Genomic DNA, 27,492 nt, shown 5'->3' on the forward strand with positions numbered 1-27,492 from the left:
GAAAAATACAAGAGGAAACAATTTTCGACATTTAAAATTGCAATTAAATAATTTTGTGCCTGATTATATCATTATATATCATCATTATATTCATTCATAAATAAACAATCAATTCCACGCCCACTAAACTTTTGACTGATTTTTGACCATTTAGCTTCCTCAAATATTTGGCTAAAGCACAATGCGAATATGTGAGAACATGAATATATGAGAATATGTACATTGTACAGTACTGCTGTTATTTGTCACAGCTAGACATAAGATCAAAGTTCCTATCTTGGCATTTTTTTAGAGTAATACTACCAAAAATGCAGTCAACTCTGTCTTGTTAAACAGTAAATTTTTAAACTAATGTTATATTCTCACCACTCAACTCATAAATATTCATTACCTGTACCCTCATGAATATTCATTACCTGTAGCCTCATGAATATTCATTACCTGTATATTGTTTACCAGGAATGGAATGCAACTTACTATAAAGCTAGCACAGCTTTGCAGAATCGTGATGCAAAACTAGAAGACGCTGCTGAGCTTATTGAGATGAACTTCATGCTGATTGGTGCTTCAGCAATTGAAGACAAACTACAACAGGTAAACAATGCATTATTTATGAAATCATGAATATTGAATCAAATATGTACTTGTTATTTGATTGGTTGACTACAAATCATGTGCCATCCAATAATTTACTAAATCCTCATTAGGTCCTGTTTTTTTATAAACATTCTGGTAAGTGTGTTTTACATTCTAAAACCAACCTGTTGTGTGCTATAACTGTCTATAAAGGCTCTACTTGACTGTCAACTTTTGAACGGCATCTGTTTTTAGCATGTATCCCTAGACTTCTTTAGTTTCATCTCTAGACTTTGTAAGATTCATCCCTGGTTAATAACTGGGTTAATGTCGGTTGTGTTAGTTTATGTTTTTATATACTGCAGGGTGTTCCAGAAACAATTTCAACATTGATGTTAGCCGACATACGTATTTGGGTTTTGACTGGAGACAAACAGGAAACCGCTATCAATATTGGTAATATAAGCAAAATAATTTCACTTAAAACAAAGTTAAAATTATATTTTACTAAGTAAGTTTAATAAATCTAGTTTTGTTAATGTTGTTTTTTTTTTTAGGTTACGCAAGTCGTCTTATCACCCAAGAAATGCAGCTTCTAATTCTGAACGAAGACTCTTTAGACGAGACACGTGACAGACTGCGTATGTTGACAGAAGATTATATAGATCCATCAGGAGTGCAGAGTGAAGTCGCGCTTATTGTGGATGGAAAGGTAGGCTCCCGTCCATGCAGTTTCTGCTTGAGGCGAGAGATCAAGGAAGTAGACTACTATATAATTCACTACATACTGTAAAAACAAGTTACATATGCCATTTTTGCGACATAAAACTTTTCGCAAATTTGAAAAATAAATTAAATACTGTAAAAAGATCACGTCAATCCATCGTGGGCACAACCATCCTGTTAAAATTCATGTACTCTGTAGTAAATACAGTATCGCATTTTAGTAAAATTAATAAGATTGTGTCAACCATTGTATACATAACATTCTTCATGTTGCGTATTCAATACTTCCTGAAAATTATTCGCGGCATAAAACATTTGCAAATTTCATTCCATTTCACTCACAGAATTCAGAAGATTAATGTGCCTAAAAGTTTCTTGTTTCACTGTACTGCATATAAATATAATGAGGCTTTTGTGATTTTAAAAAAAGTAGCTGAATTGCCTGAAAGATTTTAAACATGATTGAGGAAATTTTGGCTTATATTGTAAATATTTACAATCAATTTCTATTTTTTATTTTCTATACAGACTCTGATATATGCCTTGGACTTTAGCCTTCGTAAAGATTTCCTTGAATTAGCAATCAGTTGTAAGTCTGTTATTTGTTGTCGTGTGTCACCCATGCAGAAATCCGAGCTTGTGGAGCTGGTCAAACACAACGTGAATGCGGTCACCCTGGCCATTGGGGATGGTGCTAATGATGTTAGCATGATTCAGGTTGGTGGAAACATCTTGTATACAAATATTGACATGGTTGAAGGAAATTATAAAGGCTGGGGCACACTGAACCATAGTACACGCGAAACAGCACACGTCTAGTGTCAAATTGAACTGTAATTTTGACGCGACTGATTTTAGTGTGAACATCAAATCAAATGTGACACGTGTAGGCATCAGTCCAATTTAAACACAGTAACTACAGAGCTCGCGCACATGAATTTGCTTGAATTGCTTATTTAGGAACTTTTTCAAGCTTTGTCCGATTTGATGTGTATTGTGTGACGCTTCTAGTGCAAATGTTTAGCGTGCCTTAACACTGATCTGTCAAGCTCGGTTTCCCCAAAATTTACAATTAAAATTTAAGTCTCTGTGAATTTTAATGTTTCAACTTTCATAGGCTGCTGATGTAGGTGTGGGTATTAGTGGTAATGAAGGCCTACAAGCGGCAAATTCATCTGACTATTCTATCGCTCAGTTCCGTTACCTCAAAAAGCTGATGTTGGTTCACGGTGTCTGGAGCTACAGTCGTATATCTAAGCTTATACTGTACTCATTCTACAAGAATATATGCCTGTATATCATGGAGGTTAGTTTAAATTATGAAGGTTTGTTTTTTTGTTATTTTAGGATATTCTATCGATCATTTTTGTGTGTAAAGCACTTACAAACCTTGTAATATTAGGCGCTATATAAGACTACCATTATTATTATTACTATGGCTGTAAAAGTAGGTATCAATGTCAACTATGTATTATAATTTATTATTTTTCTATCGGCATGGTCAACTCTGCGTCTAGACCTTGAAAACGTGTAAAAATCCTATGGTTGTAAAAGTGGATATCAATGGCACGGTCAAATGTGCATTATTACTTTTAATTGCCAATAAAAACATATTTGTGTATGTTTTGATAATTAATTCTATATATTTCCTAATATATATTTAGATATTTTAACCTTGAAAAATAAAATGTTTTTTTTTTTAGTTTTGGTTTGCTATGATGAATGGTTGGTCAGGTCAAATTCTCTTTAATCGTTGGTGCATTGCGTTCTACAATGTAATGTTCACGGTCATGCCGCCGTTCGCTATTGGTCTGTTTGATCGTAATATCAGCGCACAGAGTATGCAGCGTTTCCCACAGCTTTATAAACCTTCCCAGAATGCAGAGTACTTTAACACAAAGGTAACAATAAGCGAATAAAGTTTAAAATTTTCGATTTCAAAAACTTACTGTTTATACATCACAAATTAGCTCTATACAGTTTTTCTTCAGATGTTATGCTTTTAAACAGTGAGTCCCATTTCATTTTGGTTTTCTTTTAACAATGTCATCTTCCATCTTTCACAATTAAAGTTTTTATTTTCATACGCATCCAACAGAGAGTAACTCACCAATTGCAGATAGATATACTATTTAATAATTTAACGTGCTTATAAACTAAAAAGTAAAGAGTGAAAGAGTCGTGAGTTATAACCCTGGCACTAGGTCAGGATTGAACCCCCGGCACTTGGGATTGGAAGGCAAGCACATTAACCACCAAGCTATGAAATATGTTAGACTAAAATGTCCTTTTTAGAATTAATTCCCATTTTCTAGGTGTCTAGGGAGAATTTACTCTCAATTATTTTAATACCAAGTGTATTATATATTAACTGTACTGTATATTATACTTTCAATTGTAATGATCTTTGGAGACCCACTTGATAGTTTGATTTTGTTCACTTTTGGGAATCCTGTCTCTCTCTATTATTGGATATTTTTTGTTATAAATGAAATGAAAGTAAATGAAATGAAATGCCTCTATGCACGATGAAATAAATTTTTAGGAAAAAACAAAATAACTAAATTAACACAATGAAGGAAATAGCTACAGTAAACAGACTTTCAATTGTTTTGAAAACATAATTTTTGCCTCTCTGAAATGCGATCTTGTTTTGTTATCAGGTATTTTGGATGTGGACAGTAAACTCTATTGTGCACTCTCTACTCATCTTCTGGATCAGTATTGGTGCCTTACATCAGGATGCAGCCTTCAAGGAAGGCTATACTGGGGACTATCTATTTGTTGGCAATATGGTATACACAGTAAGTAATACTAAACATTTGTCTATGGTAGCCAATTATATCAAGGCAATCTTAAACAACAGGACACTGAGCTTGCCTTGCCAAGATAGGAACTCGTAACAGTCCTTTGATCTTATGTCTAGCTGCTACAAATACCAACAGTACTGTCCTATGTAAATAAGCTCTGCGTCTGTTAAGGGGCATGAAACTTATTGTGTCGCAGCCACAGATAAACCATTTGATGTCTGGAATTCAGGATCCTGTTGTTAGATTTCCTTGGTTATACTCAGTATTAGCATCATGTGATTATATAATTATCAAAACCGAGTGCTGTAAAACATCCAGAGAAGTAAGTCTTTTCTGGATGACAGCTTTTGATCTCTCTTTTTACACTGCTTGTAAATGTGAGAATTCAATGCAGTTATAACTGACAGGGTGTACATTTTTACTTGTATAGTATTGCATCATTACTCGCACCCCATTCCCTACACCTTTTAGAGCAAGTTTACAAGTTTAATTTTGTGTGTGTGCGCACACATGATGTTAAAAATAGTATACAGAATATTATATACAATATGTTTTAGTTAACAAACTAGAACTGTATTTACAGTATGTTGTTGTTGTCGTCAGTTTGAAAGCTGGACTTGAAATGGATGCATGGAGCTGGGTAAGTATGCTAGGCTCTTATTACTTAAAGTCATTACATACTCAATGACATAGCGTTGTCCTACATCATATACTTACTCTAATATACAAGTGTACATTGCAAATTTAATTTAAAAGATTGTGGTCATTTAATTGCCATTATGTTTCCAAACTAGACACATACAATACAAGATCAAAGGATGTATTAAAATTGGATAGAATATATAAAAAAACGTCTTTCCTATCATGGTGCTAGATTATGGAATACTCTAGAAAAACCAATGCAAAATGCCACAAATTTAAATACTTTAAAAAAATTATTGGTGTAATTTAGGCCTATTATTTATTTTGTACTCTTAGCATAATTGTAAGGTTTCTATATATTTTTGTTCTCTAATTTGTTTAATTTTTAAAATTTGTTATTTTTAAATGTGTATTGTATTACTGTTAGTTGATCACGGCCTTGTAAAAGAACACCTTTATGGTGACACAAGCTTTTCCATGTTAAAATAAAGTATTTATTATTATTATATTATATGGAAAGGTTGTAGGTTAATTACAAGAAAAAAGAATACCTTAGATTTGCAACTACGGACAAACTAACATTTATTAATCTCTCGACGTTGTTGACATTGTTTGGGGGCTTGTGGTGCAGTGTGTTGGACGTTAGACTACTGATCGTGTGTTCAAATCCAATGCTAGTCACATTGTATCCTTAGGCAAGATACTTTGCTTACGCTTATCTCCAACCCAGGTGTACAAATGGGTACCAGGTTGTTTCCATACGTGTCTAAAATTTACCAGGTTAATCAAATTTACAGCACAACATTAGGCGCTTCATAAATACAAGATATTAATATTTACATACAGTATAAATTTACTTGTCATAATTATTCTTTTGCTAGATAATTATTTACTATGATACTGTTGGTACTATTTTTTTTGTAGCCTGTGCATTTCTCCTTGTGGCATGGTTTCCTGTCTTGGTTAGCATTTTTTGCAATTTACTCAGCGTGTTTCCCAGTCTTCCCATCAGCTGGTGACATGTCAGGAGAGGTACGTGCAACAAGTAAACAAATATTTTTTTTGGTTCTGTTAAGGGACTCACATTTTTACAGAATAACATTTTACTAAAAAGAATATTATTTAAGTACACAGAAACCACCTACAAAATGTCACCTTAACCGTCTACACTGGCAAACTTTATAAGACAGAAAAATCAGATGTGCTTACATATAGACATGATGATGTCGTATCACTTCCATATTTGGGCATATCACTACCATATTTGGGCACATCACACTTTTTTCGTCAATCTAGTTTGATAGTGTAGACAGAGCTTAATAGGGGTTGTCCAAAACATATTGCCTTCATTTGTTTCACATGAAATTTTCTCCCTTTCATAGAGTGTACTAAAGATATAATAGGGATGTCCCATGAATTGGGGTCTTCTTTCAAAAAGAGGCAGTAAAACAGTATTTATTTATTTTTAACATTCATTGTTTTATTTCTAGTCTCACATGGTGTTTTCATGCGGGATCTTCTGGATGCTTCTTTTTCTTATGCCTGTTGCTGTTTTAATGCGAGACGTTGTCTGGAAAAGGTAAATTTATAGAAATTGCGTTTTATGTTAACTGTTAAAATTCATGAAATGAAAAGCTATAACAGCTCCAATGAAATGTTACGCACAGAAACAATGTAGTAAGCCGCTGCGTAGTCCTTATAGATTGAATTCAGACATGTGCAATTTTGAAAAGACCATACCCAGTAGAGTAGGGATATTGTATACAAATATTGACCAGGGTGACTATGCTATACTACCTATATATATATCATATTCCATGAATTAAAAAGTCTTGTATATTGAATACTGTATATATTATGGATATGGTTAATTTCAGTATATGTCGTACTATGTATAAGAGCTTGGCACAAGAAGTACAGGAGGCTGAGATAGATCATATTGACCCAACAGCTATCATTAAGAAATCAGTTTCCAAAAGGTAAGATGACACCAAAGGTCACACTACTGATTCCCAGTGCTGTATCTCCACATACTATCTAGTTCCGAAGTATCATAGGACTATTTGGTAATACAGCATCTCATTTATATCAAATATGGTGCCTGTATCAGGTAAGGTTAGGTTTATAATTAGGTTACTACTAGATACATGTCAAACACATGTGATGTATTACCAAATATTTATATGAAACCTCGAAAATAGATACAGTACTGAGAAACAGCTGAGGCCACAGACAATTAATCTCTTTCCATTCTGGGCACGTCTTGTAATAGTATTCACGTTGTGTTAGATCTTCATCACCTCATCTTCCAGGATCCCATTTTGACCTCTCTGTTTCTTGATAAAGGGTATAAAAAGACTGTTTTGTGTTTATTACAGGTTAAACGAAACTTCTCGTTTGTTGGGAAGACTAATGAAACGTAAGAAACCTATTGGAGCTGGTGGAAGTGAAGAGCATGTACCAACGGCTCGTAAGTTCCTTAAAGTGTTATTTCTAGTATTTTATTGAGTGGTCGCGGTTAAGACAGTTGAATCATAGCCTTAATATGGCAAGGGTTCGAGGCTCACTCGCTTCATGGTTTTGGTGGTAGAGTTTTCTTGGAAGGACTATAATCTATAGGTCCATGAGTGTACACAAAATGATTGTGTGCACTATATAAAGAACATCTTTCGAGATGAGTAGGTAGCCACTGTGAACAGACAAGAGAGCGTCAGAATTGGCAGCACTGACATGACGCTCGTGTGACGATTAGCGGATAAGAAATGTAGTTGAAAAGTGTTTTCATATTCCTCAGTGTCATGAGCAATGAATGGCGCTATACAACTGTCTACATTACATTACATACATTGACGTTTTTCTTACTTTGGACAATACCTCTGTTTTTCTTTGAAGTCTTCTTTAAATAAATACTGATAATTTTTTGTTTTTTTTAGATGGTTACGCATTCTCACAAGAAGAGCATGGAGTAATTACGCAGGTATTTAAAACCGCTTTTTACGTTTCTTTAGAGATTGTTGAATTACTACTTACTGCAGGTTTGTTCATACAAAAAATGTAAATGTGGGGAAATCATGACTCGCAGCCTACTGGGCTAAATTGCACGCAGGTGTGGACGACACATACATTAACTTTCTTCTTCTTTGTGTCATACAGCTTCCACTAAACAGCGCTTATTTAACTGATAGCATAAAGCTCTATCTACACTATCAAACTTCATGTGACAAAAAAAGTGTGATGTGCCCAAATATGGTAGCGATATGATATCATCGTTTTTTTTGTAACATCAAGTTTGGTAGTGTAGACAGACATAAAGAATCTTTTTGTTGCGTTTTAGTAAGTATTAATTAAATTTTACAATTTACAATTTCAGTCGGAGGTTATTCGGGCATATGACACAACCAAGCAGCCACACAATGATGTCAGTTCGTGATGCTGGGTAACCCACATCAATTATATACTCAAAAGTGCACCAATTGGCACATAATCACTTGTGAGACGTTGTAATTAATTCATGTAAAGAGAAATGTGAATTTGTTAAATACTGTAAAACTTATAACTGAAAACCAGTACTCTATCACAGTGTACTATTAAACCCTAAATGTATAATAAAAATGTACACCATGGAGAAACAAGTACATATATATATTTCTCCATTCTAATACTCATACAACACATTAAGGCTGTTACAATGCCATACCAAGAAGTAAACGTTTGTACTACTTAATATTTAATTTAATTTTCAGTATTATAAAATATTTGTTTTATGTGTTTATTATTTAAATTATTATATAATGGCCACATATTATATTAGTAAAAAATATAGTGACCAAATATTCTATTCGTAACCATATTATATAATTAACATAAGATAAAGTATAGTTTCAATGATGAGTTTTACAGTATTCATATTTCCACATAACACAGTGTACAGCGTGTTTCCATGTGTGTCTCTGTTTCTTGTTGCCTCCATACACTTCGTATAAGCGCAAAGAACATACTAATATAACATTATTTTATTCTAAATGGTTGGTAAGAAAAATAATTATTTTAAAGATTTGAACTATGACCCTTAGTATTTAAAGGGTGTGCACCACGCCCAGAAAATCACAAAACTAATAGAATATCAATATGCAGATATTGATACAAGACTTTATGTTTTATTCAGAAAAGAAAATGGAATCTTAAACAGTACCCAACAAAGTGTTCCCATTTAAACAAGGTTGTCACTTGAATTAGGGCTGACACCGTTACAACACAATTTCTTCTTTGTCGTTTCACCAAACTTAACTTATATACAGCTGATTAACATAATATAGATATTTATTTTTCTAACCTATTCTGTGTGTTTTTGTGTAAACACATTAAATTTACCACAACTCACATATTAATTAATTAATTTTGTACTTATTTTTATGTTAATTTATGTTAATTAACTCCACCGATTTCAATATATTTTTTATATTACTTTATACCATGATGCACCCTGATTTTGTTCCGGTATACATTATTAATATTTATGTACTTAGTTAAATAATATATTATATTGATAACTGAACAATAGGCTGATTAGATAACTTGCCTAAAATGAGTATTAAGTCTAACTAAAAATGCATTACAATTTTAATTATATTTTTAGTACTAAAGCAATTCATTATCGCATATCTATCATTGGTGGTCTTGTGGTATGGTACCTACCATAATTAAATAGAGGCTTTGGTTCAACTCTATATAGATTGCTTCCAATTCAATAAAAAAAAAATTAGTTGGGAACAGAAATCATTAAATGTAAAGCTATTTATTACCTCTCATTATTAATAATATTTTATTTCTAATAGTTTTATATAACATCTAAGTAGATTCTTTTCATTTGATTCAGATTGAATGAAAGGTACATTTGATTGAAATTTAAAGTTATATTTATATTTTTTTTTAAATAATATCTAAAGAAGGTATTTACCATTTATTAATTTCATCGTTATTCAAAAGAGCAAAATTGTAACCAGAATCCACCATTGTTAAGTGAAACCATGTCATTTTGGTCTTCCGGCTGGCTTTATAAAACAACACTCTCGAGAGCCAAGCATTGTTGTTATGTTGTTGTTAATGAAGGTTGCGTTGTCTGTTCTACCGCTGATTTAATATAAATACGCTTGTGAGCGTACAAATAGAGACACACAATCATCCAATCAAATAACAGGAGTCTATTTAGGTGTAATATAATTTGTTTTATGAGGTGTATGAAATGTACTTGTGTGCTAAAGATTATTGTGCAGTAGTTAGGATGACAATATATGTATATAAGTTAGCACAATAGGAAGCATGATAATCAATCTACAAAATTAAAGAGAGAGACAAGGTAAGATATTAAATCCATCTCCCGAAATAGTAACAATGTTCTTTAAAAACACAGGTGTTTGTAAGGTTGGTTAGTATGCAAATTTATGTCAATAGAAATATTTACATACATAAGCAAGAAATGAACAGTATTTGGTATATGTTTTAAATTTATTTATTTATTTAATTATTTTTCACTTTAAATATGTGACATACCATATAATGTATGATATTATTTATATGTTTTTAATAATATCTGTAATTTTAAACAGCATGTACAGGCCAAATATGTAAAAATTATTTTAATTATGGAATACGTAATGCAATGTGTGTGTAGATCAATTTATATGTATATTGGAAAATATTTTTAAAGGATAGTGTGTAGCAGTCTCAGTTGTTTGGATTTTTAAAAAGATTTATCTCCTCAGGAGTACGGTAAGATAAACAATTCAACAAGAATTAATTAATTAATTAATATAAATTATTGTTCTTTATTTCGAAATTATTCTTCTTCCTTTATTATGAACGCTGAAAAACATAATTACAAAAGAAAGAAAAGAAAATGTTATTGTTTTCAGAGTTTAGTCTTGTTTATTTCAAAGACAGGTCTCCAATTAGAGACCGCCATCTGTTTTGTGATCTTGTAAAATGAAAAGTTCACACAGATGGATGAACTTTGACATGAAAAGATTTTTAATTTGGAGGGGAGTTATCTACCTGTACCACAAACAAGGGACAACAGTATTTAGTTTTCACCTGGTTATTCAAATTCAAGATTATCCAATTTATTTTTTCCAAATGTTTAAAATGGAAAATAAAATGAGTACACTTTATTTAAAATGAAATGAAATAAACTAATTTCAATAACATAAACAAAATGATTCTTTTTGAAATGTTTACTCTTAACCACTATATTCTTGCCATTTCAGGACCACTAGCAATATTTTAATGAACAAGGTATCACCACGAACTGTGCAAAGCTTTTATTCTTTTGTATTGTATATGTGCACAGCAGTAGCATGCAGGTTTTAATTTCAAGTATTATTGTATTACATTTACAATTAGCTTTAAATTTTATTAATTAATTTATACCACTGTGTTATACATGTATGCAATTAGTGCATTATAATTATTTTATTAAAGGAATGTAGCTCTTGTTTATTTCTAATAGTGGACCAATTTTTCAGTTTATTATTTGAACCAATTTGGAGAAACAGTTCCCCTTTTTCTGATAAAAAGGAACTCTGTGTATAAACAATCGTTTGTACCGGCTTGCTTGAGGAAAGATTTCTAAGGGTATAGCAAGGGACCAAATACAATGTCTTGTTTTTGGCTACTTAAGCACAAAAATGATTATTCATGTTGCATTGCAATGAAATTATTTTTAGAGGCTTTGAATGTAAAGCAAGTGTTTAGTAAGATATTAATAATACAGTACTTAAGTTTTAGTATTTATTATTTTAATTTAAATAAAAGAAGTGCTGTAGCAGTATTAAGCTGATAAATGTAAATTGCTGTACGGCACTAAAGGTTCCCAAATGTGTCATGTTTTTGTGAGATTTAATAGTTTCTATGGTCATTTTACTTGATTGTCACCAAAGTTAAAAGTGACTTTATGACGAATGTCTCTCAAAATTCAATCAATCAAAGAGAGTGTAGTGTAAAATAATCTCACCCAATGGTTGATTGTTTAAAATAATTTTAATTTGAATAGGATGGAGTCGCCTTCCATTACATGGATTTTTCTTTGCTCTTTCATGATTTTCTTCAGTCTTAAAATATCAATCAATCAATATACATACATTATGCCTCAGTGAGACTTTATTCTAAATACTTGTTATTCTTCTAATATATTTGAAATCTGATGAATGTATTTCATAAGATATTTTAAGTATGTTTAGTTTATTATGTTGGATATGTGCTGAAATCAAACAACTTTGAACATCGTAGATATGGATAAATAGAGGCTGTATTAGTTGTGTTTGTATGTTGAAATGTTCACCTTGTTATAGTGAACAATCACGGTTATTGTTAGATGAACAATATACTGTAAGAAAGAATGTTATATTAAACAGTAGGTTGTCATGTTAATATTTGTCTTTATCGTGTAACTTGTATTAAGTTTTTCAAACTTTTGAAAACCAGACTTGCAAGAAAACTGCCTTAAAGTTCTGTCTACACTATCAAACTAGTTTGACATCAAAAGTGTGATGTGCCCAAATATGTTAGTGGAATGCCCAAATATGGTAGTGATAATTATCATGTTCATATATGGGCACATCACATTTTTTGTCAAATAAAGGTTGGTAGTGTAGACAAGGTCTTTTGAAGAAACAGATTGAGGAATCCAGAAGACAAGGTGGTAGGACAAGATAATGTTCATTGACAAGGTCAAGATGAATCCTAAATGACTGTGAATAGGTAGAAGGTCAAAGTCATTTGCAAGTCACTACAGTGGCCGAAAAGTGAGTGGCCGAGTGTTTAAGACAGTTGAACCATATAAACTACATAGCCATAAAATGTTGTCAGCTTTAATTATTTGATACTACTACTTTTTGATATCTATTTGTGACAGACTATATTATGTGTTAGCGCTTCCATGTTTATTTTATTTTTTTTATTTTTTATTTATTCATTTCCCAACCAACAGTGAGCTCATGGTTCACCACTTACAGGAGGGAACATTATTAACTATTATACAGGACACTGAGCTTGCCAAGATAGGAACGCAACAGTCCTTTGATCTTATGTCTGGCTGCAACAAATACCAACAGTACTATGTACATATTCACAGTGGCGTGGAACTGTTCATGTCACAGCCACAGATAAACCCATAGATCTCCATAGTGCAGCATCCTGTTGTTAGATAGCCTTGATTTAATGTCCTACTATATACATATATATGTTATGGAAAATTTAAAAGTTTTCTACTATAAGGGATGCTACAATTACTACTGGAAACTAACATATGAAACTGTTGGTTCTGAGACAAGTATTATCAACAGACTCTTTGTACCTTACCTCTGAATCTGCCAATTAACGATGTCATTGATATTAATGCCCTCTCACACCACGAACTAACCCTCTAAATTTTCATACAGTCCAAGATCGCATACATCTACACAACTGGGCTGCCTCACTTACAGATCTGCAAATGGTCTTGCTCTGGAATACCTTGCCCTGCATCTGCCAGAATTCCAAATCATCGATGTACCCGTCGGTGTCACTGAAAGGAGATTTGTCGCCCCTTTCACTAAAACCAAAACTTTTAAGAACAGCTTTATCTATACAGCACCAACCTACCTGAATATGATACCCTCCAAACTAAGAAATGCGGTATCAATAAACAATTTTAAGTCTGCTCTAAAAAAATATTTAACTCCAAAAGAAAAACCTCAATGTTTTGTATAGTATATAGGCTATATATTTGTATTTATGTATATATTTTTTTTAAACATAGTCCATCTGGTTTTTTTTTTCATATATGTTTTTTATAATGTTTATATGAGGGTCCCTTGATTGTCAGCATATGCTGTTTAGGGTTACCCTCATTAAATAAGGTTTAATAAAATAAATTAATTCATTAATGACATAGTATTATAATATTCAACACAAAATTGAAAATCATATCTTTATATCTCACATCTCACTCTTGTCGCATTATTTAACTTATCTCACAAAAGAATACAATACTAGTGTTTTTTGTTTAGTTTATTTTTACTCACAACACTTAACATACATTCACGCAGCTATACATATACGGTAGGTTTATTTCACACATGCAGGTGGTGTCTTCTATCACACTAACCTAACACCTAACAAACACATAACGAATATATAAAAATAGGAAAAATTGTATTCTACGACTACTTGTACTTTATGCAATACTTAATGCTTAAGGTAAATAATATGATATCACCTTTATTTAATGCCAATATTGTATTTAGAAATTCATGCCATTAATTAGATTTTTAAATTTATTATCTATCACCCTGTTATTAGTAATAAAAAAGTAAAAGGTGCAGTGTTCTCTGAACGTAGGGGAATGAGCTGTTAGGAGTTAGTTCATTGTACTAAGCCTCAGCATTATGTTGTAGGGTGGCCAGTTCCTTTCCACGCCACCTTTTTTCTCCCTATTATTTTCAACCAGGTACTCATTTACAGCTGAGTGGACTGGGAGTTGTCGGGAATTGAACCCGGGTCTATCTATATGACAGTCAAGTATCCAACTCCTATTAGTAATAATGTAAGTTAATTCACTACATAATGACCCCAGACAGTATCTGGCTATGTGAAATATCTATTTCTTCTTTGAGGGTTTTAAACAAAGCATGTAAAATCAACCATTTCTACATGCATAAAAATAACCCCCTACATTGCTACTATCTGTACCAGGATGCCAACCACAAGAGGCCCAAGTGTTTAATCATGTACCTACCAAAGAAGATGGTTAGGTAAGTATTTTTTGATTATTTATAGAATAAAATGAATTTTTTACATTAGATAAATGATACAAAACCTTTTGTTGTTTTTATATAACCGAGACACTTCACTCAAAGTTAACTACTGTAGTAAGAGAGTTTGATAAATTAAAGCTTGCAGTACACCAAAAATGGAAAGTTGAGAAAGTTATTTTGTTTATTTTACAGCCATCTCATGGAACAGCATAATGGGAATCTTTCAATTTACGACGACCGACAACCATCTAGGTCAGGTCTTTATGATTTGTTGTTCGTCGTCATTGCCTGGACATAGAAACCATCAAACATATGTTGAGGTGAGGACACGCGTCCACATATTCCATCATGCGCACAATGAACTAACATGGCGTAGTTTGGTCGTCGGTCATTGCAAAGCCGAACCAACAAGGCATTCTCAACTTTAGTTTATTTCCTTTTTGGAAACGCATGGTTTATGGCAAGCCTTATATATTTATTTTAGACTATCTATTACTCTTTACAGTAAAACACATTAACATTTACTAGTGTTAACTCGCCATGCAAGCTTTTAACAACAGTAGAGTCACAATATAATAATTTATATACACATATAAAACTGTATTGCTTGGATTGTTTTAAAAATAAAAACTCTATAGTACTTAACTACACAATATTACATGATTTATTTTTAAATTACAACTGCTTCTTTTTACAATGTTACATCAGCACACATGCATACATTTTTCAACACTGATGCTTATAACTGGGATTTCCTACACATATTTATCATCCACCTGAATGATACTTATAACTGAATAATATTCACACATATAATCTGGTATTTTATCTTAATTTCAAGATTTCTAACCTCGCAATCTCTACAAAAACCAGACAAAAATTCCTCAACAATCAATGTGAATTATCAATTAACAATTCTATAATTTTAAATAAATTAAATAAAGTATCGTGCCACATGACTATCAGCTAAAAGAGGATCACATGATTCTATCAACCAATGTACAGGAGTTGGAATGGCACTTTTGTTGAATGTAAAGCTTGATTTCCACTAGTGATGCAACCTATACAATGTAAGAAAATGCCCTTCCAATAATTGTGTTTGACTCCGCCTGCATGAAACCAAACCTGTGTTTGCAGCACTATTGCATCGTCGGTTCCTACTTGAGATTACGCAATACGGCACCTTGCGTCAATATGTTGAACCATGCCTAACTGCTAAAGTGCAAATTCTACTTGCAGCAAATAGTAATACTAAATTTCCCTAAAGCATAACAATAAAATACCACTGCTACACAAACATAGAGGTATAACACAGCTAAAGGGCTAACTAGGTAATGTGACCATCACCAGGACTCTTCAAAGTGGAATGCGCACAAAATGCAAAGGTCCATGATTTTGCACTCCTAAGGAGCAGTTACATTGGGGCTGCTCATACCCTGAGGGCACAATGTCAAATTGTCATATCTAATGATTGGCTGATGGTGGCTAGGTTTTTGAGCTGTGATATTATAAAGTTGTCTCTCTAGTTGTTTATTACCTCTTGTAATTCATATTTTGAAGTATTTCCTCATTAAATATTATTACATGAATATTCTAATTTATATTGATGAGTATTTGACATCTCTCTCTTCCCTGGTTGCATGCATTTTTAGTAATAGTTTTAATTATAATTAGTAGTGCCATTGCTTACCAGTATATACTAATTAAATATTAGTACTTATAAATATTTACTGAACTAATGATTGTTTGATATTTAAATCTAGGTTAGTCAATAAGAAAATGTATTTTTTTAAATACTAAGTGACTATAGAAATCAAATGACTTAGTAAAGCCAAATTGTTTACACCAATATTTACTAAATGAATACAGTAGAACACCTATTTAGTGAACACCGTTGGGACCCAACAAATTGTTTCCTTAATTGGTTATCTCTATTCAGGGGACACTACCAAAAAACCAAAATTGTCCCCTTAATAGGGGTTTTTACATGAATTAAATATTTAGCAGTCAATGTTTTACCAATGAAGATGATGAGAAGCATGTTTTTATACATTTTGTATTCTCTGAAGTTAAATAAAGGTGTTTCAAGATGATACATATTGTTCTTCTTCTCTTTCTCCATCTTCCAGAATAGTGTCTAGATGTCAACACTGCATCCATCTTTTAAATATTTCTCCAAGTATTATCATTTGTTGGAAGCAGCCGAGAGTTGTTCAAGGTAGAGGGCAGTTGTAGACTGGGAGTGCACATTGAATGCCGGATATATGCTGGCTACTTGGACGACGCAAGCACCAGCCCGGCCTGTGTTTAATGGCGCAACCTAAGAAAAAACATTAACCGTAAGTTTTCTTTTTGAATATTTTTTCATACAAAAATGAGATTTACATCAGTTGCTATCAGCGCCATGCGTCTAGTGTAAATCAGTACAGTTGAGCATGCACCTAGTTTTCTGTGCTAATAGATAACCGAATAAAAGCACACAGTTTACCCAGGGTGGTTACCTTGACAACAGTAGAAAACATTACACAAATGGTTTACCATGCCGATACTCTCATCCATCTATCATAAATACATATGAACCAATAATAGAAAATGATCTAGTAAGACATTGGCACTGTGCCTAAAGATCTATCTACACTATCAAACTTTATGTGACAACAACAAATGTGATGTTCCCATATATGGACACGATGATGTCATATTACTACCATATTTGGGCACATCAAACTTATTTTGTCAAACTAGCTCGATATAATAGTGTAGATAGAGCTTTATTTTCAGCAATTTCCTCCCACATCATAAATTCTAAATTTTCCACTTACTGTGTTCCATTTCTCCATCTGAGGGTCAAAGAACTCTACAGCATTTAGATACATAGCACCGTCATATCCACCAACTGCAAACAGTTTGTCACCAAGTACAGACACGCCTACAGCATCACGACACAAGTTCATTGGTGCGATCATAGACCATGTATCAGACCTCGGATCATATCTGAACAAAATTAAATGAAAATACTAAAAATGTATGATCACCTTAAATGAAATACAAAGTAGGTATTGACCTCACTGGATTCCTGGACGACCAACAAAATGATAATAAAATAAATAAAAATAATATACTTGGTAAACACAGTAAAACTTATAAACATGGGTAATAGTACCAATCCCTATTAAGGGGACACTTCCATATATATCCCCTTAATAGAGATTCTACTGTGTATGTAGTAATGTAGTTTTAATACTTGTTAAAAAACTATATATACTATATAATTATTATCAAAGAATTGGATACATTTTGTAATTACCTCTCAACACAGTCAAACTGCCTTGAACTTTGTTGGCTAGCTGGGGCATCATGACCCCCTACAGCATACAGACATCCATTGCACACAGCTACACCTAAGCCACCTCTACGTTTAGACATCGGGGCGCACATGGTCCATCGATTAGTGTGAGGGTCATACACCTCAACAGATCGTAAACATGCACTGCCATCACGGCCCCCAACTGCATACAACCTTTTGGGGAAAAATGTCATTGCAATAAATAATCTGTTTTCCTTATCTGTTTAGAATCTAGTTGTAAAAACAGTACCACATTAAATTAAAGGCAAAGTTATTTATGATCATCCTCAAGCAATTCGGATTAGGCCTTTACGGATCCATGGTAGATAGCAGTAGAGCGCCTACTCAAATCAGCACACCAGCGGGAATTTCCCTGCTCTTTTTGAACGCACGCCTGTTCTTTTGCACTGTATGTATACAGAACCAATAGCTTTACATCCCATCCAAAAGACGATGCAATGAGAGTAGAGCATCTTGCCTAAGGATACAATTAATATGACACACTAGTCCGATTCATATCTATAGCTAAAAAAGCTAGTTAATCAAAATAAAATTTCTACTTTTTGTCCAACACTGCTACTCCAACTGTACTTCTGGGTGTCGTCATTGGTGCCACGTAACTCCACTGCTTACTCTGTGGGTCATACCGCTCAACGGTTGCAAGGTAGCTCCAACCATCATGGCCACCAACAGCGTACATCGGTCCCTCTAACACGGTAACACCTATAAAAATAAATTATTTTCTCAAAATGAAATTAAAACCACTTTTAAATTTATTGTTTTTAATTTATTTTCATACCTTAATACAATTATTTACAATTATTTTATATGACTGTATTTTTTTCAATATTTTACCTCATGCCTTTTATTGTTTTATTGCAGTTTTTACCATTATTTAAAGTTGATTTTGCTTGTAAAATTTTTCTTGTTGTCTTGTAGACATATTTTTGACAATGATTTTGACCAAATAATTGATAATTAAGCATCCCTGGGATTATTGGCCTACCAAGCATCCCTGGAATTATTGATAACCAAGAATCCCTGGAATTAGTTGTAACAAAGCATGCCTGGGATTATTGGTAACCAAGCATCCCTGGGATTATTGGTAACCAAGCCTCCCTGAGATTATTGGCCTACCAAGCATCCCTGGGATTATTGATAACCAAGTATCCCTGGAATTATTGGTAACCAGGCATCCCTGGGGTTATTCGTAACCAAGCATCCCTGGAATTATTGGTAACCAAGCATCCCTGGAATTATTAGTAACCAAGCATCCCTGGTCAATGCACTATATTACTTTAGTTCTTTACCTAAGCCATGTCGATGCGTGCCCATTACAGGCAACATACTCCATTCACGAGTCTTAGGATGGAAACATTCCACTGTGTTTAGAGTCTTTAGGCCGTCCCTTCCTCCAACAACATACAACTTATCTTCAATAACCGCCACACCAAACTGCAGGCGACGTCCACTCATGTGACCGACGTGCGTCCAAGTATTGGTACGGAGGTCATATTTCTCAATGCTTGTTGCACCTGAAGGGATTATTCAAATATTTAAATATTTTCATTTTAATAGCCTTGCAAATTTAGATTAAATTTATATGATTGGTTAATAGACAACAATTCTTGTTGGCAACAAGCATGTATACATGCATGCATGCATACATGCATGCATGCATCTGGATGGCCTGGCTTTGAAAGAAAATGATTAGGACTACATTTTGATATTCGCTTATTAACTCAGGGTGGGTTACACCTGGTTCAGTGTGCCATACAGATTTAAAAATTCTCCTATATTAATGAATATCATACAGTAATTGTGATGGGAAATATTTCACTCTATTGTTACAAACACAAACATGATTTCATAATACTAACTTTATAACAAATATATAATTATTTTGTTATATCTACCGTAGTTTATATATTTTATTGTTTTTAACTAATTTTTGTTTATAATTTATAGTTTTGTTAATGCACCTAAATCTGCTTAGGCCTATGGCTATTGCTTGCTCCTGGCAAGATTGTGCTTAATAATATGCCGAATAAATTGAAATATTATACTGGGCAATCTCTTAAGTCAAAGACTGGTCTCCCAGAGGGCCCAGTTATGATGGGACGATATACGATGGTATGGCTACGTAATTACGGTTCCACTGTATTAATATATTATTATTATAAATCGAAAAATCTATTTAGCATAAATTGCTCACCCTTGGTGCTATCCATACCACCAACTGCATACAATGTGCCAACGGTTGACTTGCGGGGTTTGGTTCTTGCTGACTGCATTACTGGGCGCCTCTCTGGTAATAGATGATATTTCATTGCCTCCATGATTAGGCGCTGGCAAGATTCTTCTCGTAGCAATGAATTATTATCAATTTTGTCCGTAATGAACTACGCAAATTAAAACATGAATATTTATTCAAAGAAAAAATAAAATAAATAGTTTTATCTTGAACTGACAAGCAAATGAATATTTAAAGCTCTGTCTACACTATCAAACTAGTTTGACAAAAAAGTGTGATGTCCCCAAATATGATAGTGATATGCCCAAATATGGTAGCGATATGACATCATCATGTCCATTATGGGCATAATCTTTTGTCACGATAGTGTAGACAGAGCTTAATAGAGTCCACTCTCCCAATACCAGACACCCATGGGCTAGCCCATCTCGTTTTCCAGATATTGTGGTATACTAAATGTTTATTAAAAGAGAGGACTGTAATTGTATCTCTAAATCTTTATTTAATTATTTCACCTTTTTATTCATCTTTTAAAGTATGAAAACAAATTTCTAAAATCTTTCAATACAGTTTCTCATCTTACCTGCGGGGTAAGAAGCGGCATACGTATATGGGCAAGTAGTTGGGCAACACAACTGTGTCTATTAGCTAGATCATGTCTAACCCAGGCCAACATGGCATGGTATACCATCTGTTCATTAGGCACGTTAAGGTCATCACTGCTCAGCAACTGACAAACTTCATCTGCACCTAGGATTAGAAACTCCTGGTTTTGGGTTACTTCAACAAAATGTTCCTGAAACAGAAATATAATATAATTTATTTTAATTCATTTATTTTAGTTCTATATTTTATAAGCTGATCATTAGGGACAATTTATGTAAACAAATAATCACAGTTCTAAACCTTTCTGGGTTGTGTGGGCGTGTATCTCATTAATATTCATGAGGTTAAGTTAATTACTTTACAAATTTTAGGCCGTACAGCGAAACTAAAAACGGATCTTTATGACGATTCTTGATCTTTTTTCTTATTTTACTCCTTGCAACTCTCTGATTGCTCTTGTTTTTACTGTTTTCAACTTTTTTCTAGATTGTGTAATAATTACTATAGTACCTCTAACGTACCTAAATTGTGAATTTATTTGCATCGTATTAGTGTTTATTTTGTTGGAAAACTATTTGTAATTATTATTTAGGAGCTGATTTTCATCTATTTAATGAAATTGGTATTTATTTATTCCTTTTATAAGCATTTGCTTCTTGAATTTTCCCCTTTTCTTTGTTCAAATAAATATTTTTATTTGTTTCTGTCATATTGAAATGTTCATCAATCAAAGAAACTAAAAGAATTTGTCATTGTCGTTGTATAGGGCTGTATTAAATGCACAATCCAAAGTTAGGAACAAATTTAATGTGTTGGTGTTGCTATGCAGTCTACTGATTGCCTAGTTTTTGTTATTCATAATATTTTTGTCACACTTAGAATAAAAATGTACAGAGTACAATGTGTTGGGTTAGATATGTAGACATGATTATATACACAGTAGTTTTTAGATATGTAGATATGATTGTCTAGTTTAATATTATAGGCAACTATTAACACTAATAGTGATACAGTTGCATGATGGTTAACAGGGTTGCCTTTCAAACTCTGAGCTATTCATTTCAACATAATATGTAGTAGATTTTCCTGTTGAGAGTAATACCATAATTTATTACCATCCATTAAGGACTCTTAACTATTGTGAATAGTACTCTAAAAATAGGTTTTAAAATATTTGAATGCATTGCATTTTCCTGTTTATTTCGGAGAGACTGTATACACTTATTTTTTTTAAATTCATACGCATCCAACAGCGAGCACAAACTCGCCAATTACAGGATGGATAAACCATTTTCATAATTTATCGTGCTTATAAACTAAATCTCATTTGAGGGTTAGGGAGTGGAGTTGAAAAAGTCGTTAGTTACAACCCTGGCCACTAAGTCAGGATTGAACCCCAGACCATGGGATTGGAAGGCAAGCACGTTAACCACCAAGCTACAGCTCCACTACATCTCCATAATCTCCAATGGAACACCTCTGGTACCCAACAAAATGTCCCAGAGTGACTGTCCTCTAAAGAGAGACATGGCTGTAACTTATTAAAAATCCCTTGTTCGATTAAACAAGTGTTCCCTTACTTAAGGTTGTCCTTTGAATCGATTTGTCCTGGAGGTTAGCTTTCATCAGTTGACCTTTTTTTTGCCTCTAATAATTGTTTTCTTTGTCTAATATTGTTCCTGTTTTTGCATCCTGTTGTAATTTGTATAGTCTTTTTTTTAATATAAGCCTGTATGCAGTATTAGCCTTAAGCTTTGTCTGCACTATCAAACTTTATGTGCCCATATATGGATATGGTGATGTCATATCACTACCATATTTGACCATATCACTACCATATTTGGACACAATTTTTTTTTAATTTATTTTATTTTTATCACATTTGTTTTCCAACTAGAATAGTGTAGACAGAGCAAACTAGGATAGTGTAAACAGAGCTTTAAAAAGTGTTTTTCCGCATTATCTTAAAGATTATCTTGAAACACAAAAAATGAAAAAAAAAATATTCTAAATTTAAACTGGCCATATCAAAGTATTATTAAAGTTATTCACTTTTTAAGTCGAAAATTCGAGCCAAAAACAACAAGTTTACGTAATTAACAGGTAAATTAATTAGATTACATTTCGTCTGGGAAATTGTTGCAAGCGAAAGTAAACAAAGATTTCAAACCATGAATATGCATTATGCATGATGCTAATTAGGATTGTTTACAACTCGTCACGGTTGAGAAGGTGTTTTCACACAGATCGCGAGGAAGTTTTATGATTATGCATACAGAGTAGCCAAACAAGCGCGTTGCATTATGAGATATGTTTTGATTGAAAACTTTGACTGGAAGTCAAAGTTATTTTTTGAACAAAAAACATCTGTATTTCGGTTAAATTATTTCTTTTTTTCGACAAGTTTTTGGTGAAAGTTAATAACTATTATGATACTTCAAAATGACCCACTTTTTTTCAAAATTAAAAAAAAAAATTTGTTTGGAATTAGTCAAAGGGACAATACATCTTTAATGCTCTTAGATACTCATGTCTTTCACCAGGATGTTCTAATAGCACTTTACTACTACTAGTACTAGATCCTCTTTATCATTTTATTGTGAAATTTCAAATAAATTCTTTAAAGATATTATATTGTCCAACTGAAAAAATGTTTGGTTGAATATGCCATGTTAATACTAATAGTTATTCACTTATATTTACCCCCAAAAAATGTAGTTTAATAAAGAAAAAAAATTTAGTTGAATTTAACTGTTTATTTTGTCTTGTTATAAGTGAAAACATGAATTTTTTCATTTTTTTTTTAAAGTGATTTACTAATGATTACAGTATCTTTATCAAAACTTAAAAATGGCCTATTCATAGTCTGATTTTATTAATCTTCATTTTTCATGTTATTGGGGAACAATATATTTCAAATCTGTCTTTAAAAGGAAGTCCTGAGTTTAATGTATTGTATTCCATCATTATACATCAAGAAAAAGTTCTTCCTTTAGGGAAAACAAGTTTAAACTATTAAACAAAAGATCAGCCCATATGTTGTTTTCCAACAATCCCATGGGGTATCATGTCTACTGCCAAATATTGCGATGGGAATAAAATACCAATATTTTCTTGGCACCAAAACAACATTTCGGGCCTGTACAAACTAAAATGGTTATTCTTAAAAAAAAAGTGAAAAACTTGTTTTTGGTAGCTTTGCTAATTTAAAGGCTTTAAAAACTCACTTTTTAACTTGTATTCTTACAATTATACATAATACAATATTAAAGAGTATTATAATTACAGTATCTTTGATTTTTTTTTTTTTTTTACTACAGATAGAGTTGATTCAGTTTTTAATAAGTTATGTAATTGATTGATTTATCAATTTTATAACTTTCCTATCTATATTTCAATGATTTGAAATAGAAAATGATCACACTAAAATGATGATCATTATTTTTATAGAAAGTAGTTGACAGTCAAGTAAGCAAGTACAGTAGTGTAATAAAACAAATAATAAATGTTTTGGATTTGTGCAATTGGTAAAAATAATTTCATTTGGTGTAAAAAATAGAATTGCCTCGTGAAAATAGAATTTCATCTTTCACCTCATGCAATTATTTGTACCATCACACTCATAAATATTCATTATTTGTATACTGTTGTATACAGTACTTATGTATAACTAGTTAGATCATAATTTTTTATATAATATAGTACAAATATTGACAAACATTAGCCATGGGAGTTGTAAATCAAAACAAAAACGTAATCTGCATATAAACATGAATACTCAAATTTCATTTTTAAACAATACTTACTGTTGTATAATTATGTGCAACTTTGAGTAGATCTTTACAACCCTGGGTGTCTGCAAATGCACGTATGCCTAGGCAGTTGGAGGGGTGAAGCTGTTTCATTAGGTAGCCACAACATGCTTCTACTATTTCAGATAGCTGCAAGATACAGGCTGTTGCTAACAGGGCCTCTACATTATCCTCCCGAAGGTTTGTACGGCCTATAAAAAAGGTAATTAGCGAGATTTCGCAACCTTAAAATACTTTATACAAACAATGTATATTTTTATTGAATTATTGTTTTTTGAACATATTTTTTAATGTTTGCCTTTGTGTCAGCCTGCCACAAACAAACCAAATTCCCAAATTGTGGATAATAATTTGATTGGTTAAATTGAAGATATATCATACACTTTCTAAACGTTTGAGCTGATTATTAATGTCATACAGTGGCGCAACGGAGCCCCAGAGCATAAGCATTGGAGAGCTCCTTACTGTAGATGTGCTAAATTAATATTATAGACTTACCATTATTTTGTATCACCAGAATATATATATATATATACAGTATTTCTTTTACAAGAATATTTCTATAGTATAAGTTTAATCTAAATGATAATGAACGGAAAACATGGAATTTGATACAAAATGGGTTATGCAACGAGACGAAGCCCTAAAAACTTACCCTTTAAATAATATCTAATTAGCAAATTAAAGTAAAAATATCAAATAGAAGTGAAAAGTAACAAAAATGATTTCTACATGAGTGAGTATTTATTTATTAATAGTTGTATTTCTTTAGCCCCCTTTGTTAATGCTACTGTCGTACCTGTATAAATATAGTGAATACATGCTTTCAATGCATTTGGATCAAGGTCGTGAAGTTCAATCTCCATTTCAGAAGCCTCTCGTACATCGTGTGTGAACATCGCCGCAAAGTAGTCCGAGACCGAACTAAGAACAAGTCTGTGGGCAGGAATGCGAACATTTGCTGCGATTAAGATGACATCGGTGAGTTGTTTGCGGTGTAAATAGCCTTCCATTTTCTTGAAAGTTCGTTCTGCATGGTTGATGGAACGAAAACATTCGCCTTCGGATAAATCCTCCATTAAATGGCTTTCATGCATTATCATAACACAGTCAGTTTGTCTATTGTAAAAAATAATGATATTTATAAAATAATTATATTATTATAGGACTATATGTATATGTAGTTGTGAAAATTAATTATTAATTATTAAAATTATATCATATATATGGCCCATTATGACAATACGTATTTATTTACTAGGGTTCTTATACTATAGGCCTACATGTATATGTTTATGTATACAATTTTAAAGAATTTATTGATCGCGCAAATCTTTCAAATTGCACGTAACAAACAATAATATTTAATAACAATAACATTAACAAACATATTTTACTAAACTAAACAACAGAGAGAGGAAAACCTGGCAATGTATAACAAAAATATTTGATTATGATGTTTTTAGACATGCCTCTCTCTAGCCTAGTAAGTAGGCTAGGTCCTCTATTTTCTATAGAGGAGAGCCTACTATTACTAGTCAAAGTTACTCTAGGCTAGGCCTAGGCTACTTACACTTTATCTACTAGCCTAGGCCTAGCCTAGTTAGAGGGACTGCAGGCCATCTACTTTTTTAGGCTAGCCTAGGGTAGGCTAGGCCCTGCCTCTCCTGCCTAAACAAATTATTTAAAATACATAATAATATATTAAAATCATTTATTTTACGCCTAATTTACATTGTACTCTACGTAATAGCTTTACCTAATTCTTCCTCATTCTCTAAAGTATCATTTAAGCTATTATAACATCATTGAAAATCATCACACAACATCACTAAATTTTATTTTGTTCGGCGGTCACGCCTGAGTAGACAGCATAGCAAAGCTGCCTTTTTTTAGGATCAAAGTTCACGTTTCTGTTACAACGTTATTTATCGGGCAGCCGGTCTACTAGAAAGTATTAAATTATGGAACCGTATTGGTTAAAACTTTTCCACTACATGGCTCGGATATTTTGTGGAAAATATTTATATTTTTAACAAGTTTAAAAGAAAAATGAGGGTTATTTTCTTTGCAGGAAACGGAACCGTTAGACCTAACTAGGTCTACCTGTTTTCCCTTTCTGTTTTTATTCAACGCACAAAGCATGTAGGCCTACTGTAGTGGGATTTTCTTCTTTCTACAGTGACATCTAATGTAGACATAGGCCCACACTATTTTATTCTAAGATCTATACAAAGAGAACTGAGTTTTGTGTTTATGTTTAGGTTCACTTTATTTTGAAAAAAAAAAACACAATTGAGTAGGCCTAAAACTATAATAATTACCTTATGAATGTAAAGCTCTACTTTAAAAATAGTTTGACAAAATAATGTGCCCAAATATGGTAGTGATATGCTCACATATGATATGACATCATCATGTCCATGGGCACATCAAATGTTTTGGGCATATCACTACCATATTTGGGAACAACACACTTTTTTGTCACATCAAGTTTGATAGTGTAGACAGGGCTTACAATTAAAAAAAAATATTTCACAATATTCCGATGATTAATTAATTGAATTTGCAAAACACGAAAACAACTCTCAACAAAAAAGGTAAGGGGCTTTTGTTTGCAAAGCGCGCGTTTTGCTCGTGTTTGCAAAGTTTCTAAGTACGTCTAAACAACATAATAATTATCATATAAATGTAAATAAAATATTTATTCCAATGATTTCATTGACTTAGTCACTCTGCTGGTCTTGTTAAAAACGTCTGACAACTGACTCAAACAAAAATGTTTATTTTACCACGCGTTTTCTCGTGTTTTGCTAAATCTCTGTCTACTTTATTAAACTTATCACTTGATGTGACAAAAAAAGTGTGATGTAAAGTTTGGTAGTGTAGACAGACCTTTAGAAAGACATTTTTAAGATTGGTTGCCGGC

General features: G+C 32.6%; 2 protein-coding genes across 4 annotated transcripts in view; one reads left to right on the plus strand and one right to left on the minus strand.

The window, feature by feature from the left end:
• Positions 1-12,179, plus strand: part of LOC140049644 (phospholipid-transporting ATPase IB-like) — a 39,407-nt gene extending 27,228 nt beyond the window's left edge. For all 3 annotated transcript variants that reach the window (XM_072094586.1, XM_072094587.1, XM_072094589.1), the window contains 14 exons: positions 460-594; positions 942-1,032; positions 1,134-1,288; positions 1,831-2,019; positions 2,420-2,608; positions 3,006-3,203; positions 3,966-4,106; positions 4,696-4,752; positions 5,679-5,786; positions 6,245-6,333; positions 6,632-6,733; positions 7,133-7,224; positions 7,688-7,731; positions 8,125-12,179. In XM_072094586.1, the coding sequence (XP_071950687.1) occupies positions 460-594; positions 942-1,032; positions 1,134-1,288; positions 1,831-2,019; positions 2,420-2,608; positions 3,006-3,203; positions 3,966-4,106; positions 4,696-4,752; positions 5,679-5,786; positions 6,245-6,333; positions 6,632-6,733; positions 7,133-7,224; positions 7,688-7,731; positions 8,125-8,184 (1,650 nt within the window). In that variant the 3' untranslated portion in view covers positions 8,185-12,179. The remainder of the gene's footprint in view (positions 1-459; positions 595-941; positions 1,033-1,133; positions 1,289-1,830; positions 2,020-2,419; positions 2,609-3,005; positions 3,204-3,965; positions 4,107-4,695; positions 4,753-5,678; positions 5,787-6,244; positions 6,334-6,631; positions 6,734-7,132; positions 7,225-7,687; positions 7,732-8,124) is intronic.
• A 1,549-nt stretch (positions 12,180-13,728) lies between these two features.
• On the minus strand, positions 13,729-26,405 carry LOC140049646 (kelch-like protein 5). Its single transcript, XM_072094591.1, has 10 exons — positions 26,323-26,405; positions 25,363-25,682; positions 24,558-24,754; positions 20,729-20,941; positions 20,107-20,293; positions 19,202-19,426; positions 18,452-18,614; positions 17,853-18,065; positions 17,368-17,539; positions 13,729-16,865 (listed from the first exon to the last, which is right to left on the minus strand). Exons 2-10 carry the CDS (start codon positions 25,664-25,666, stop codon positions 16,731-16,733), a joined length of 1,809 nt encoding a protein of 602 aa, XP_071950692.1. The 5' UTR covers positions 25,667-25,682; positions 26,323-26,405; the 3' UTR covers positions 13,729-16,730.
• Positions 26,406-27,492: the final 1,087 nt, after the last annotated feature.

This window comes from Antedon mediterranea, chromosome 5 (assembly GCF_964355755.1).
Source record: "Antedon mediterranea chromosome 5, ecAntMedi1.1, whole genome shotgun sequence".
NCBI lineage: Eukaryota > Metazoa > Echinodermata > Crinoidea > Comatulida > Antedonidae > Antedon > Antedon mediterranea.